Below are 16577 nucleotides of genomic sequence, written 5' to 3' on the forward strand. Positions count from 1 at the left end.
AGAAGCGGCAGCAACATCGAAGAAGAGTGGAGGAGGTGACCTGTGGATATCCGGTAGAGGAGAAGCGGCAGCGTCGTCGAAGAGGGATGGAGAAAGTGACCTTTGGATTTCCGGGCGAGAAGCAGAGTCGTCTAAGAACGAAGGAGAAAGTGACCCGTGGATTTCAGAGGCAGCGTCGTCGGATAAAACTGGAGAAGATGGCCTGTGGGTTTCCGTGAGGGCGGCGGCAGCGTCAAGGACGAGGGGTGGAGAAGACGGGCTGAAGATTTCCGGGACAGCGGTGGCAGAGTCGTCGAAGCGTATGTGAGGAAGTGGTCTGCGGGTTCGATGGGTTGGCTGCCAATCGTTTTGCGTCGAGAGTACATCACCGTATATCTTCTTGACATAATAAGGCTGACGTCTATGAAAACCCTTAGCCTTTGGGGTCAGCAGAAGGTTTTCTTTATTGGCCTTAGCCTGTCGCTTTTGCCTTGGCGTGGAAACGGCAACCGCCTTTCGCTTTTTCTGCTTGACAGGCACGGCAGAGGTGAGTGTGTTCCTGCGTCCGTGGAATCGGGGTTGCTCCATGGAAGCAGGTGGCACAATGCAGTATCTGGACAAGGGCAAGTTCAGATAAAGATCATCGAGTGGTGGGCTATGCAAAGTGTGTAACCTTTTATGCATGGCGACCAGGTACAGGTGTTGAAAGTGGGCGTACCCTAATGTGAGTCATTACCGTATAAATACACCATCCATTTTGTGGATTCACTGCACATTGAATACACATCGACTAAACATCGAATATACATTCTTGTGTTTGTATTTCTTTCTACTCGCAGCAATGCCTGTTAAAAATGCTGGGATAGGAAATAGTGGTAAGGAGAGAGAAAAGTAATCCCTATAATGCTTGCACTCGGCCTCTTGGATAGAACCTTGTTTTTTATCTAAAAGAGGTGAAAATTCACCTCCACTAATATGTATTTTTATTTGCACAATTTTTGTATTTTAAAACCTATATTCAAATAAGCGTAACAAATTAGTCCTATATATAAATGAGACTAATTTGATAGTGTTGCCTTTGGTAATTTATAGGGTATATCTTAGTTCTCATACGTATTAGTGAAGTAAAAGTGTACTGAAATAAGAATTGTATAAGGTTAAACGCGTATCCCCAAACTTAAATAAATGTGCACTATATGAGTACAGACATATATATCATTGTGTATATTTAGTGATAAATTGTGAAATAAAGTGATTACAACCTTGCGTCCGTGTGATTACAATGCGTATGATTAATCTTTTCTTCGCTTCCTAATAAAGTATATAAGAGCGTAAAGATATATATTAACTTGTTTTAGATCTTAGTATTTCTATATCAGTCAGAGGTACTCAGTTGGTACAGGGTATATTCATTTAAACAGCTTCTAATGGTCTGCTGTATGCACATATGGTAATCACATGTGCCCATATAGCACTTAAACAGAATATTTTGATCCCTTTAGCACATGCTTTGTATTCACCTCAGACTACGCTGCTCTGCATTTTAATGCACACAAAATGTCTTTGTATACTACAGATTCTTAGCATCAGTGGTATCTTATTTTTCTTGGTCATAAATGTGGCTTGATTCTCACTTCCTGCTAATTTAGTATACATATATTGTGCTGCATATATTAGGCGTGAGCATATAGAGGAGCTGTTGGTTGTGTAGGTAATTGGAACTTATAGGGTGCTGTATAGCACCAAATCCTTGCTGTTCCTAATACCCTCCGCTTGTCTCCTTATTTCTGAGAGAATAACTGCTAGTGCAGCGTTTCCCAAATGGTGGGTCGAAGAAAAATTGCCGGGTCACAGCGAGGCTGGCTGCACGGCGGCCCCCCTTCCCTCCTTGCGGCGGCCCCCCTTCCCTCCTTGCGGCGGCCCCCCTTCCCTCCTTGCGGCGGCCCCCCTTCCCTCCTTGCGGCGGCCCCCCTCCCTCCTTGCGGCGGCCCCCCCTCCCTCCTTGCGGCGGCCCCCCCTCCTTGCGGCGGCCCCCCCTCCCTCCTTGCGGCGGCCCCCCCTCCCTCCTTGCAGCAGCCCGAGGTGAGGTGCGGGACGGTGCTGAAGTGGTGCAGGCTGCTATCGCTGGGGTGTCAACGGTGATTCGCTGACTCGTGCTCCTACTGCAGCCCCGCATCATGATGTTGCCGCCCATGACATGCTCCGCCCCCCCACAGGACACAATGCCCGGCATGAGGTAGGAAGTGGTAGCGGGGGCACACCTGTGCCTCCGTTCCTGGCGCTCCCTTCCCCTCAGTCCCCTTGGTGCGGGAGATAGGCGCAGTGGTGGCTGCGCGGTCGCTGGCGGGCAGAGGGAGGCGTGGAGCCGCCTGCTCGGATCGCTTGGCCTTTCCTCTCTCCCCCGCCCCCCCCCCTCTCCAGTCACTCACATCCGTCGCTGCCTCAGTAATAAATTGTGTGTGTATATAGGGGAGTGTATCTGTGTGTGTGTGTATCCGTGTGTGTGTGTATGTGTGTATCTGTGTGTATGTATGTATCTGTGTGTATGTATGTATCTGTGTGTATGTATGTATCTGTGTGTGTATGGGGGAGAGAGTGTGTGTGTGTGTATGTATCTGTGTGTATGTATCTGTGTGTGTATGTATCTGTGTGTGTATGTATCTGTGTGTGTATGTATCTGTGTGTGTGTATGTATCTGTGTGTGTGTATGTATCTGTGTGTGTGTATGTATCTGTGTGTGTGTATGTATCTGTGTGTGTGTATGTATCTGTGTGTGTGTATGTATCTGTGTGTATCTGTGTGTGTGTATGTATCTGTGTGTATGTATGTATCTGTGTGTATGTATGTATCTGTGTGTGTGTGTGTGTATGGGGGAGAGTGTGTGTATGTATCTTTGTGTGTGTGTGTGTGTGTGTATATATGTATGTATGTATGTATCTGTGTATGTGTATATATCTGTGTGTGTGTGTGTGTGTGTATGGGGGAGAGTGTGTGTATGTATCTTTGTGTCTGTGTGTGTGTATATGTATGTATGTATCTGTGTGTGTGTATGGGGGAGAGTGTGTGTGTGTGTATCTCTGTGTGTGTGTGTGTGTATGTATGTATGTATGTGTATGTATCTCTGTATGTATGTGTAGCGGACATGTAAAATGGCTACAGTCATCTCTCCTGCTGACAGTAAGGCCTGGTAAGTTGTAGGCATGCCAGCAGTAATTATGGAGGTTTGCCCTCACACCCTGGTGGGGTGCCCTGTGTATGGATGGGAGTAGTCACATGCTCTGACTCCATGGTTAGTGATGTCAGAGGTGTGTCAGCTTCCAGAGTATACATAAGGCACAGCACTGAGCCTAAAGTTAGATCTACGTTCAGCTCTGCCAAGAGGAGGAGTTCTGGCAGGAGCCCAAGTTCAAGTACTAGCCTAAGAGACTGAAAGTTATGTTATAGTAACCATAGAGGAGACTGTGTCCAGGGACCTGGCACAGGGCAGTGATCCCTGCGGGGATAGGGAATCCCTATCTAAGGAGAGATACACCTTTTAAGGGGAGGCACTGACTGCAGAATGAGTGGCTAAGAGATACTGCGAGGGGCAGCTAGCCCACATCACCCAATAAAGATGTTCTCATTCACAAACCCTCTCGTGTACATGTGTGGAGTGAATGTACAGAGAGGAGCACCACGGAGGAGTTCCTCAACAGGATCATCCCCTTGCGGACGTAGGGACCCTGATGAGGTGGAGGCGCTGCACTGGAACTAGGTGAGACTCAGCACACTACCTCAGCTGCCTGTCTGGACGGGTCCTCCCCACACACCATCATGCGGGAGACTCAGGAGTCCTGTTGCCAGCAGGTGCACCACCAGACACTACCACACTGTAATGGGGGCCGGTTAGACCACAGGGGCCAATGTGAGATTGGGTGGGTCAGGCCGGTTCAGAAACACCGTTACATATGTATCTGTGTATGTATGTATCTGTGTATGTGTATGGATCTGTGTGTGTGTGTGTGTGTGTATGGATCTGTGTGTGTGTGTGTGTGTGTGTGTATGTATGTGTATGTATCTGTGTATGTGTATGTATCTGTGTGTGTATGGATCTGTGTGTGTATGGATCTGTGTGTGTATGGATCTGTGTGTGTATGGATCTCTGTGTGTATGGATCTGTGTGTGTGTGTGTGTATCAGCCACAGCCACTGTGTGTATCAGTGGCTGTGTGTGTCTGTGCAGGCCAGCAGTGGCTGTGTGTGTTTGGTCTGTCTGTGTGAGTGTCTGTAGGTCAGTGACTGTGTGCGTCTGTGCAGGTCAGAGAGAGGGTGGGGGGGGGGGGAGAGAGAGAATAGAGGGGATTGGGAGAATATATGAAATCTGTATGGACATTCATAACGGTTTTATTTTACCTATAGACGATAACATTTTTAGTGGGTCACGAAGGAGAAGTTCAAAAATAACCGGGTCACGGAAAAAAAAGTTTGGGAAACGCTGTGCTAGTGGATTCCTTCACAGTCCACATCTTTGTTACACTTGCTATTTAGATAAATAGATACATCAAATCTTTCTTAGGCAAATTGGACTTGCAACCTTGTTGCAGTCTCGCTAGAAAGGAGATGACTATGACGTAATTCTCTCAGTGAATTTTCACCTCTTTTAGATAAAAAACAAGGTTCTATCCAAGAGGCTGAGTGCAAGCATTATAGGGATTAATTTTCTCTCTCTTTACTTCTTGGGACACCCAAAGGTGAAGTGAATATCTACTGGTTGCTTAGTACTCTATTTACACAGAGATGAGCACGACTGAACAATCCTATGCAAATACTTATCAACAGTTTAAATCACCCCTAAAAATGTAATTGTGATAGTTCTGGGATGTGAGGTTATCAAATAGCAATGTTGGACTCATTCCATAATCAATTTGAATGTTCGGGATCTGTGAAGTGGGTTTCCGGTAGGGACCAATCCTTTCAGATGAGAGAAAATATTTCTCCTTTTAACAAGAGAATGTATTTGTTATGTGTTTTGAATTTATTCAGAGGAGAAATAACGCACTGCACTCTAGAGATGGGCAAACCTGTCTGAATCCGATCTGCGGATTTCCCCGAACTTTTGCTGCCAAATCTGATCCGCAGAATAAAATCTGAGATTTCAATTTTTTCCTTTTATGAAAATTTGGATTCTTCAAAATCCAGACTTTTACCAATCTACATGGCTGATTCACAATTCGAATCTCTGAAATAGGACTTTTGCGTGGTGGTTTTGGTTCCAGTTGTATAAACACTGTATTCAGAAAAAACGTGACCCCCTTTTATTTTTCATCATATCTTGCAGAAAAATCACAACATTTTCATGGAGATTATAGGTCTGTCACAGTAGGTTATTACATTTAAGAATTATTTGATAATCTATGTAACCCGGGTCCCCCTGGTCCCCCGTAGCCCCCTACCTCCTGGAGTGGTGCGCTAGGCAGCGGAGGCAGGGGGCAGGTTCCGGAGCCGACAGGAAGGTTGCGCAGGCGAGCGCATCGCCAGAGGCTCCCGGCGTCTCCCTTTGCAGGGCGCCACCATACTGCTCAGATGCGCGCATGCACAGTGCAGTTGCGCATGCACAGAGGAATCCCCAAGTCCGGCGACCATGTTGGGGTTAGCACAGAGCGTCAGCAGGCACCGGCGGCCATTAGAGAGTTTGCACATGCGTAGCAGGACCCCCGGAGCGGCGGCCATTAGGGGGACAGGCTTGCAGGGGACTACCACCCCCATGATGCCTAGGGGCATTGTACCACATGGCCAGAGCAGCCAAAAGGGCTCTGAGATTCTCCTGCTCTGCAAATAGTAATATTTGGTGCGCCAGGGACTACGCCAGTCAGAGCTGGGACAAGGAAGGGTTAGCTTATGTGTGCAGGTGTCTGTGGTACCTGAAACCCCTCAGCTAGTGATTGCAGCAGGGACCGACCCATAGGATAGGGACACGGCCCTGTAGTACCAGAGAGATTGAGGGACACAGCCAGGTAGCGTTGGTGATTGGCGATTCAGTGATCTGGGACTAGATCACCCTCTGAGCCATCCAACATAGAGGCGGTGGCTTCGCGGATCACCCTTCTGCATCTGTGTGGCATCACCCGGCAGGTACCTCACCGCAACACATGCACCAACGTTCACCTCAGTTTTAGTGGGCAGCTCTGTCTCGCACACTTGGGTGGATGTGGGACTCTGAGGACACGTGTTGGGGGACACGGTGTGGGGTTATGGCCCTGCGAGGCCTAGTGTTACATTGTGGCACTATTGTGTGTTGATTATTATGCATACAGTAAACTGTTCTAATTATTCCATTACGTATTGTTTATTGTATGTGGGTCCTGTAACGGGGTTATTCTACACTATAGAATCCCGCACAGGTAGAGGCGCTACCGAGCATCGTTCCAGGATACACCCCAGGCTCCCAGCAGCGGAGGCTCACCAGGTATGCACCCTACACACACCGTAGCTACACATCTCCCAGGGGGTGGGGGAAAGTGCACTACATCTAATAAATATTCTTTAGAATTGGTGACAGCATGATGACCTCTCAAGTGCATGTTACAAAATGGTGTTTAGCGAAGAAGATAAGCACGTTATAAAGTGCTTAAGGCAGAGCAAGGATTGTGGTTCTAAACGCTTATTAATTCAACAATGTATCGTTCAGGAGTGGGAGCAGTTGTATCAACGCATTATCAATTATGCAATCAGACAGTGGCATTCTAGTTTTTGCGTGAGTTCCAAAAGAAGGAAGACATTCTGGACGCACTTTGAACTAAAAATGTATAGAAATGTTAGTGTTTCAGATTAGATTACAATGTAATTAATGGACAAGGGCACCCGGATTTAAATCATAAAGAATGTATTGTGCCACAGAACACACTTGGATATATCGGATGATATGCAGGTCTTCCCTGGGACTAAGGAGCACCGGTAAATGTATCACTACTTATTGTGTTTTCTCTGGTGTGCAGTAAACATCCGTATTTCAGATTAGATTACAACAGTTTAACACATTTATGTACTACAAAAAAAAAATGACCATGAACCTATCGCAGTGTATCTGGTACTTGTTTACATAATACAGTGACATCAATTTAGTTATCAGTTGATTGTCTACATTGTGCTTCTTATATAGTGATAACATTCATAACAGATCTGTAATTGTGCACATTTTCATGGGATTGAGAGAGAAATATGTAAAAGATGGTGAAAAATGAAAGGGATCTCTTTTTTCCTATAAATAACAAGGAGAAACACCTGTTTGCAAAAAGGAGCACACTGTACATGAGGTACCCTTGGAGAGATGCTAATGGCTATGCAAAGTATATTCAAATGAGTCATATCCCACACATTCTTTAAGGCTTTCTATAAGAAAACAAGCCTAAGGCACCCAATGACTTGAATGGTATAATGGTGTCAGGCCCACCAAGATAAGAACCCATGACCTCTGCTACTTTGGACATCAGCTCTAACCTGCACTAAAAAAGTATTGGAAGAAGCTCTGGGGAAGGTAATGGCAGCAATTTCCTCTTATGTATTGGTGGGAGAGCCCAAGCTATAGCCAATGTTTGGTGAAAGGGTATGGTCGTATTATAAGGTATCTGTCATAGCTCAACAGTGTATGTGAGGTTGTGGTGTTGTCATTCATTAATGGTATTTGGGATTTGACTTGGAGCACTGAGAAGGTACTGTACAGATAGTGATTGGTATAAGGTGCTCTAGATCTTTGATAGATGAATTGTGGTCTATGTACTGTACTAATATGATCGTTGTCATTTCTTTTTGCGTACATTTTGTTTACAATTAAATTGACATAAGAAAATAATTATGTACAACTAAAACTGGAATTTTAACAATCATTGTTATTTTTTTGCAACTAGTTTTAGGAAATGTCTTTTTTCAATTTAAGATATTTTATTATAGCCATACTACATTTATTACAGTTTTGACACCGCTTCTACTACTTTTTGACACACATACATTATACAATTTTTTTGTACATGTCATATACATATGGAATCCTTACTGCTCTGCTGCGTTTAACACCTGTTAGATCCAAAATATATGACGCTTACTGGACACATTAAAAAAGAAAGGGATTCATACACGCACACACACAATACACTTTTTGGTTATTTTGCATCAATTTAGCACCAAATATTACATTGAGTATTTAATAATCAATGTTGCGTTGATAAGGTTAGGTTAATTTATGTATATCATTACAGGTAGGATAAAAAAGCTGTGCCCTGCTATGTGCTTTAACATGTGAGATAAGGGTAACTCACAAATCTGTGTTTCTTATGAGAAATAACAACATTATATCCAGAAAGAAGCAGTTAATGGCAACTTTATTCCATGAAGTTCTAGGAACTTTATGAAATTCGATATTGTCCACAAATCTGGGGTTTTAATCAAGCTACTGTACAAGTAAGTTAACCTTTTAGATTTAAACAATAAAATCTTTGAGAGGAATTAGGATTTTGTGCATGTGTCATTATTGCTGATAAGTGACAATGTCTAGCAATTAAAATATATAATATTAAACTTAGCACATTAAACTGTTATAACCACTTGATAATGTCAATAATAAACTTGTGAAGCTATATTTTTTTTCAATAATTTATTGTATATAGAAATACAGTCATTGCTTGCCTGGAGTTAGAAGATAATGGGTTCAAATTGCAATTCAGCTGACTAAAGAAAGACCAATGTAGTACTAATTCAATACAAATATATTCCATGTAATATTGATATCATTAATACACAGGAGTGATATTTTTACAGCTCCTTCACCAAGACCAAGAAGACTGTGTTGTACTTCGAAAAATAAATTTCTATTTTATTTATTTATTACATGGCTTTATTGTGACTGACACTACTTTTTGGTATATACAAACAATGAAAACCAGCACCACCAATGTATGTTCAATCATCAACTACAGTATATTCAATAGTGGTACAGGGAACAGGATGGACCCCTGTGAATCCACTAACACTACAATATATTAAACATATGTCCACCACACTCATAAGTAAAAAAAAATGTGTAAGAGACACTATGATAAGTCAATTCAGTGAAAATTTTACTGCTCATAGACAAACAAATACAGTTGAACTTTAGTTGCTTCTTCTATGGTAGCTTCATTCCAGATTCCCTTTTTTCTGACCCTATAAGTCATGCACATCGGCAGATGGTTGTAGATGTGTGCATCTATACATCAGCGTCGGTCCGGGTTGTTTCGATTACCCATGGAAATGGAACATTGAAATATCCTTTGTCTTTAGACTATGGGCCTCATGCAGAGAGCAGCGAATTTTAAAATTGGCGAATTTATTAAAAAGTAGTTTTTTTGGAGAGTTTTATTCTCCATATGCAGAAAAGTGCGAATTCTGCTATGTTTAACATGGATGCGTCTGGCGAGTTTAAATTGGCGAGATGCGCGCTTCAGAAACTTGTAAAAACAAATGCGCGCCTTTTTTTTTCCCTTTGCAATGGCCGCGAGCGGCAGCTTCTTGCCAATTTTTTCTGGCGAGGGAAAAAGGAGACAATAGCGCCATTTTATTGGCGCGAACAGCCGCTAGATGCCGTTCGCGGCTCTCTGCATTAGGATATTTGTAAAACTGGCGAGATTGAGGTTTTCGCCAGCCGCGAGGCGAGTTTTACAAATAGAAAAGAAAAATTGGAGCGTTTTTCGGAAATCTCCATTTTCTGCTGTTTTCTGCGCGATTATCTCCAAAAAATGGCGAATTTCGAAAATTCGCTGCTCTCTGCATAGGCCCCTATAAGTCTTGGTATATCTGACACAGGTGGTCTAACACTCAGTTGTGTGTTTCCTCATGGTGATTTGTTTTTTACCCTGATAATTTGTTTGGGACTTTGGACATTGTGCTTACCTTATAGTCGGAAGGAAGGAAACGTCTTTTTAGATACCTGTTTTCAATGGTGTTATCACTTTTTTTGTGCAGTTCAGTCCTGTTAGTACATTTTTCACCTGGTTGTACTTTTTGTCTATGAGCAGTAAAATGATCGCTACGTATTTGCACAAATACATGAAATTATGCAGTACAATAGGATAATACATTAATTAATTATTGATTACTTCTTGTTAGGAAGAAGAGTTTGCAATGAGCTCATCAAACAGTTCAATACAAACATAGTTGGGCATTCTCTTATTCATTACCTGCAAATTGGTTTGGGAGCTGGCCCATCTCTAGTTAGGTTACACTCCTGGAAGTTATAGTTGCACAGAAGTGCTTCAGCAGCAGGACGACAAAAGGAGCTTACTGTCTTTAGTTCAGCCCAGGCCGTTTGAGCTAACATCTCCTGGCTTTCTTCTGGGTCAGCATTGGAATAATTGAAGAAGACCAGGGAATCCTTCATGAGGATTGCATTACATATATCACCTCTATATGTACTGCAGTACCCTAAATCACCTTTGTATAACCTGAAAACATACAGTAGAGAATTACTCCTCGTTTATTGGTCAATGGAGATAGTATCAGAGGTCACAGAGGTAAAGAAAATAATAATAGTGCATTGGCACATACTGTACTCATCTGCAATTTGGAACAGCCTGTCTTCCCTGGACCTTAGCAGAAAGCATTTAGTGGGAACATCTACATGTGAATAATCTTATTGGGTTACCCCAGCTTGATCTTATATAATATTTAGCTTGGCAAATTTGAGGTTCCACTCTAGGCTATTAGATAAGTGATTCCGTACATTATCGCAATATATTGATTTTTGTATTATTGTTTTATTTGTTCCTTTTTAATTGCCTTCAATTGACTTAGTTTAAACTGTATTTGTACCTTTTTATTATATGTATTTATATCCCTTTATGTTTTTTCTGTATCGCATCATGATGTTGCGAAACCTCGATAAACATTGAGGGATAAAATGAAAACTTTTTTTTGTCTTCTGAAAGCGTTGTCCAGAAGAGCAATTATTTGCATAATGGGTTATTTAAATTGCAATGTTCCTCTAATCATAAATAAAAAACATACAATATGATGTGTGATGGTCTTCTGGTATCCACTTGATCATATCATGGTATGTCGTAACATTTTGAGATATACAGAGCATCTATTCCTATTGTGTGTAGAATCCAGTATCGATATGATACAGTGGGCTATGTTTACTAAAAAAAAGTCCTATTCCATTCATGCATGAAGACAATTATGGTCTCATTCCCGGGAATCAGACATAAAGGCCATACTTACTAAGCACTGTTACTTTATAAGACACCTTCCATGCTTGAAGATGTATCATGGACTAGAACCACTTAATAAATATGAACCATAGTCACATGTTGTGGGTGCCCTTTGACCAATAGAAGTGATTACATTTGTATACAGTATATGAGATCTTAACTGAAATGTTTTAAAATGAGTAAAAGCAACAAATGATTGAAAGGTGATTGAGCCTGCTTCCATATATAATCAATATACAGTATATGAAACTTAATAAATACCTATATATAGAATTTTAAACAATTGTATACACATAATATATAATAAATATACATCATTTCATGTTCATGTCACATACAGATGTAACCCAATGGATTTTCCTCGAGTCCGGGCCCTGATTCCCCAGCAAACTGCAACTGCAAGCAATGTAATAGCCACGGCTGCATCTTCCTCTGAGTGACTGCAAACTGCTTTTCCCCAATACTATAGCTTAATGGAAGAATATGAGCTGAGCTACTGTACATCCATATAAAAGATTAAAAATAATTAAAAAAAAAGTTATCTTACCTCCATTCTACAGGAAAGGATAATAATTCATCCGCAAGCAATCAGGATTATGAGAAAAAGAAAAAAAATAATTAGCACATACTGTATGCACACATAAATGTTGCAAATAGCTATTTTGCATCTCTTTCTGAATATACAGTCATTAAAAGTAGACTTTTCACATTTCTTGTTGCACACTGTGATGGTCTGGTTGACTCATTATGGACAGGTGTTGGCTTCAGTTTAGGGGGTGGTGAGCTTTGACATTTACCTGTATAAGGTGTTAGAAACTGGAGAGTGTAGTTTCTCTGGCAGAATGTCTTTAAGAAAAACTTCACAATTTAATTGTTTTGTAGCTTCTTTTCTAGTGGATGCTTTCTACATCTTTTAATATCTTTAAACATGGATGCATACTGCACTCATGTACTAACATTCTGATTTCCTTTCCTCACACAGGTATGTTTGTCTGATTGGAACCCTTCTATCAATTTTCAGAAAAAATACCAGCACAAAAAATTCAAATAATAAATCTTTAGTAATTATAAAAACATATAAAAAAGCACATACACAGTGCTAGATAGGGAAATAACAGTGTTGCATTATAAGAAATACATTGTTACCAGATTCCCATAAACATCATGAAATGGTCTTTGTTTGCAAGGAAAGACAAATTTGCCAAATTGTAAAGCAGAGTGGTGAGTGTTCGCACACGAATAGATGGTAACGCCGGTAGGGAAGGCATCCGCTCCCGGCTCGATGGTATAAATAATCACGTTCCAAGTGGGGAAGAAAAGTAAGTCCAACCTCATATGGTTCGTACTCCCAATCGTCACGGCAAACAAACGCCCGCAGCACGTTGGATGAGGATCAGCTCCGGTTACTGAATGCACCCGCTTCTGGTACTCAGTATTGGACTCGATGTGTCACTGTCGTCTGGGTGTAAGTGAAAGAGTGCTGGATCACCTGGACTGCACCACAGCTGTTGTAGTTGAACACAAATCAACAGCGTCTTCTGAATGGGTTGAATAACTGGCAGCAACATAGCAAAAAGGCAGTATTGAGCTAAATAAAGCTTATAGCGAGCAATAAAATAGAGAAGCCGCACGCAATCTATTCCAATGCATTTCGTATCCACGAATAATTCATCAGGGACCCGTGGATATGAAACGCGTTGGAAAAGTTTGTGAGCTGTTTCTCTATTCTATTGCTTGCTATATATCTTTAATAAGCTCAATACTGCCATGTTGGCTATTTTGCGGCAAGTTATTCAACATTTCTCTAAGTAGCACTGCGTATGTGCTTTTCATAATTACTAAAGATTTATGTGAATTGTTTGTGCTGGTATTTTTTCTTCACCATTTTCCATTCACATTGATGTTTTGCAGAACCAGGTAAGGATCAAATGAAAAACCGCTCCAGAAAAAAAGGTATGGCACTCACCAGCAAAAAAGGGTAAAATTCAACTTTATTAAACTACATAAAAACAAAGAAACAAGCAGTGCTAGCTACTCTCCCACGTGTTTCACGCCCACTGTGGCGCTTTCTCCTTACTCCTTGAGAAAGCGCCACAGTGGGCGTGAAACGCGTGGGAGAGTAGCTAACACTGTTTGTTTCTTTGTTTTTTATGTAGTTTAATAAAGTTGAATTTTCCCCTTTTTTGCTGGTGAGTGCCTTACCTTTTATTCTGGAGCGGTTGTTCATTTGAGCCTTACCTGGTTCTGCTGTCTTCTGAGAGGATCTGTTACACCACCGGAGGCCAAACGGGAGATGCTTCTGGCAGCGTCAGGAAAGCAGCTGGAAGGAGGGGGATCAAGACGGTGTCTAATCGTGAGTAGAAGCTACTCCACACCGCGCTTAGCCGGGGCTATGGGGACTACGTGATTGCATATCACATCATTCTGTCCCTGTTGTATTCCCCTCTTGTTACCCCCAGTCATCCGCAATCATACCATTACTGCTTAACCCTTTATTCCCCATTATCCGGTGTCAGCTCCCTTTATTACATTTATCATTATGCTTTAAAAGCAATTTTTGCCGGACTACCTGGAGCTTGTACACGGGTTTTCTGTTCTCTACATTGATGTTTTGAGTCATACATTTATACTAGCTGCACTTTTTCACATCTAGTGCCTAAATGGGGCTAATTGTTTAAATTAATTAAATTCATTAATATACTCTATTCAGAGTTACACTGTTAATTTTGAGCGTACCTTTACCTACTTATTCACCATTGAACAAAAGTAGAGTAAAGAAGAAGGAAGATAAAGTTGCTGGTGAAGTATCAAGATTAAAGATTAAAGCAGAAACTTTGAATGATCAATATATATATTTATGTATATGTATCTATTTCTAAGTGTATATATATATATATATATATATATATATATATATATATATATATTTTTAAGTTATGGTGGGTGAAAAAGGCAACAAGAAACCTCCACCGTATAGCATATAGCAAATTAAAAGATCATTTGTGAGCATATTCGCATGTCTTAGACAGGACTGCAACCCTGCCTTTCACCATTATCACCTAGCATACAGTGCTTCCACTGCAGCAAGGGATTCTGGGGAATGACACAGTGTCACCTTTTTGCCTCAAATCCATTTTTTACATGGAAACCTTATAAGCTTATGCTCGCTACATTACACCGCTTTCCTGGGTTTTGATGCAAAGCCAGTAAACCTACTCACAGACAGCTGTTTCGACCTTTTTGGTCTCATCAGTGTGAGGCTGGTTGTACTGACTTTGCAATTTTAAGGCTGTTAAATAACTTATGGTGGGTGAAAAAGGTGACAAAAAACCCTCCACTGTAAAGCCTATAGCAAATAAAAAGATCACTTGTGAGCACATTCACAAGTTTTTCCAAGACTCTGGCAGCTGGACTTAAGTATAAGACCAACTGAACTGTAGTGTTTATACGGGACTCCCGGTTGTACTTGATGTGTGATATGCACTGTTAGAGGGACACATACATTCACCGTAGTGATCACACGTTCAGTCCACAACTGAAACACATATATATATATATATATATATATATATATATATATATATATATATATATATATATAATCACTGTAGTGGTTAGCGCTACATTTTTTCACCATGTTAATATTTCTACAGATAGATGTTTTTAAATTGACATTGTTAAGAACTGCTGAATCTTTTAAAAAATCTTGCCCACTTGTCTCTGTAAAATTCTATTGTGATAGAGGCTGTTGTTCTTTATGAAAAGAGTTACATCTTCCCATAAGTGTCAAATATAATTTTATATTATTTCACATCCCATTATCTAACAAAATACCATTATTGGAATCATTTGTTTGAAAGATATACTTTGGGACCTAAATCCTGCTTTTGTGATCTTTACCATTGATTGTTGGTTGGGATTCCAGTTTTCAGTGTTTATTTTTTCATTAAATCGGTGTGTATGGTTTTTTGTTTTCCGGTGCTAATTTGATAAAAAAAAAAAATCTGTGTTAACAAGGAAAACAAAAAACATAAACACCGATTGCATGAAAAAATAAACCCTGAAAACTAGTGTCCTTTTGGGTCTCACACCATTCCAGTCATTAGGTTGGTGCTTTAGGCTTAGTATGAACTCCATATAGTTGTATGGATATCCTCCCTCTCTTTTTAACAATCCGTTGGCGGAGTCTATAAAATCCTTGCAGGTTGCAGTCAATGGCGAATTTGAATGAATCTGCCCAGATTTTCAAGTATAAAATCCGTGTGCCGAATTCCACTTATCAAATTTTGACAGTTTTGCTGATCCTTAATTACAACTCTGAACTTGTGATATGAACACATTCTTGACCTTTGGCACTTTTGAAATAACAAGGTACCTTTGTCTGCCTGTCTTTCGTTCAGTTTCTGAAAATTTAAAGCCTCCCAAATAAATAGGCCTTTTTTCACCTTACAAAATTCCCCACTTTTCAAGAAAGATGACACAAGTGGTTTTGACTCCTATTGCTAAGCAGTGCTATGCCATAAAACACCTTCCAATGTAGGAATACACCTTACGGCCCATTAATTAGAAATTATGATCACAAAGAATAATGTCCCAAAAACGTGAAATTAGGTTCAACCAGTGTATATATGCTAGAACCACCAGAAAAGATTGTGGCAGATATTTATTAAGTGGTGTTATTCCATAAGACAACGTCTGACACCGGAAGTCACCTTCATCCTAATGAGCTTGTCCCCAAACGACTTTTTGGGATTCTCTGAAACTTCTGAATGAACTCCCATACCCAAGTCTGCCACAAGTCAAGTGCCTAATTTCTTCAAACGATGAATTACATTATCAGATCTTAGTGCAGTACAAGGGTTTAAATCAAGTTTACTCCTTTAACTCATGTAATTGAAAACTTAATGTATTAATCTCATTATTTAGCTTGTACATCAAGTGTAAAAAAAATTATTTGATTCAAGTTTATTAACGAGAAGACCTCACAGAAGGTACAGTAATAGTTCACATCACCCATATTTTCATGTAGACACAGTCACTGGGATTCCCTAAGCACTGATGTGTGGTATAACCTTGCCTTGTATGGTAGTTAAAAGAGAAGGAGTGGCTTTGTGAGTAAAGACATTGACTCTGTAAACAACGAGCCTGAGTTTGAATCAGGAAAGCCTTGTTCAAATCCCAGTGTCAGCTCCATGTGACCTTGGGAAAGTCACTATCTCCCTGTCCCTCAAATACCAAAAAAATAGATTGTAAACTCATCTGGGTAGGGACGGCCTGTAAAAATGTCTGTGCTACATATATGCTGCGTGCCACATACTATACTGTAATGGTGAAACGCTTTGAGACCCGTTGAGAGAAAAACATAATTTTATGAAATAAA

At 40.8% G+C, this 16577-nt stretch overlaps 1 protein-coding gene across 1 annotated transcript in view; it reads right to left on the reverse strand.

Annotated features, from left to right (window-relative positions):
- Window positions 1-16577, reverse strand: part of MUSK (muscle associated receptor tyrosine kinase) — a 238647-nt gene that overhangs the window by 88764 nt on the left and 133306 nt on the right. Inside the window, exons 8-9 of the mRNA XM_075595218.1 lie at window positions 11745-11751; window positions 10166-10429 (exon numbers count right to left, since the gene is read on the reverse strand). Coding sequence (XP_075451333.1) covers window positions 10166-10429; window positions 11745-11751 — 271 coding nt within the window. The remainder of the gene's footprint in view (window positions 1-10165; window positions 10430-11744; window positions 11752-16577) is intronic.

The sequence above is a fragment of the Ascaphus truei genome, chromosome 1 (assembly GCF_040206685.1).
Source record: "Ascaphus truei isolate aAscTru1 chromosome 1, aAscTru1.hap1, whole genome shotgun sequence".
Lineage (NCBI taxonomy): Eukaryota > Metazoa > Chordata > Amphibia > Anura > Ascaphidae > Ascaphus > Ascaphus truei.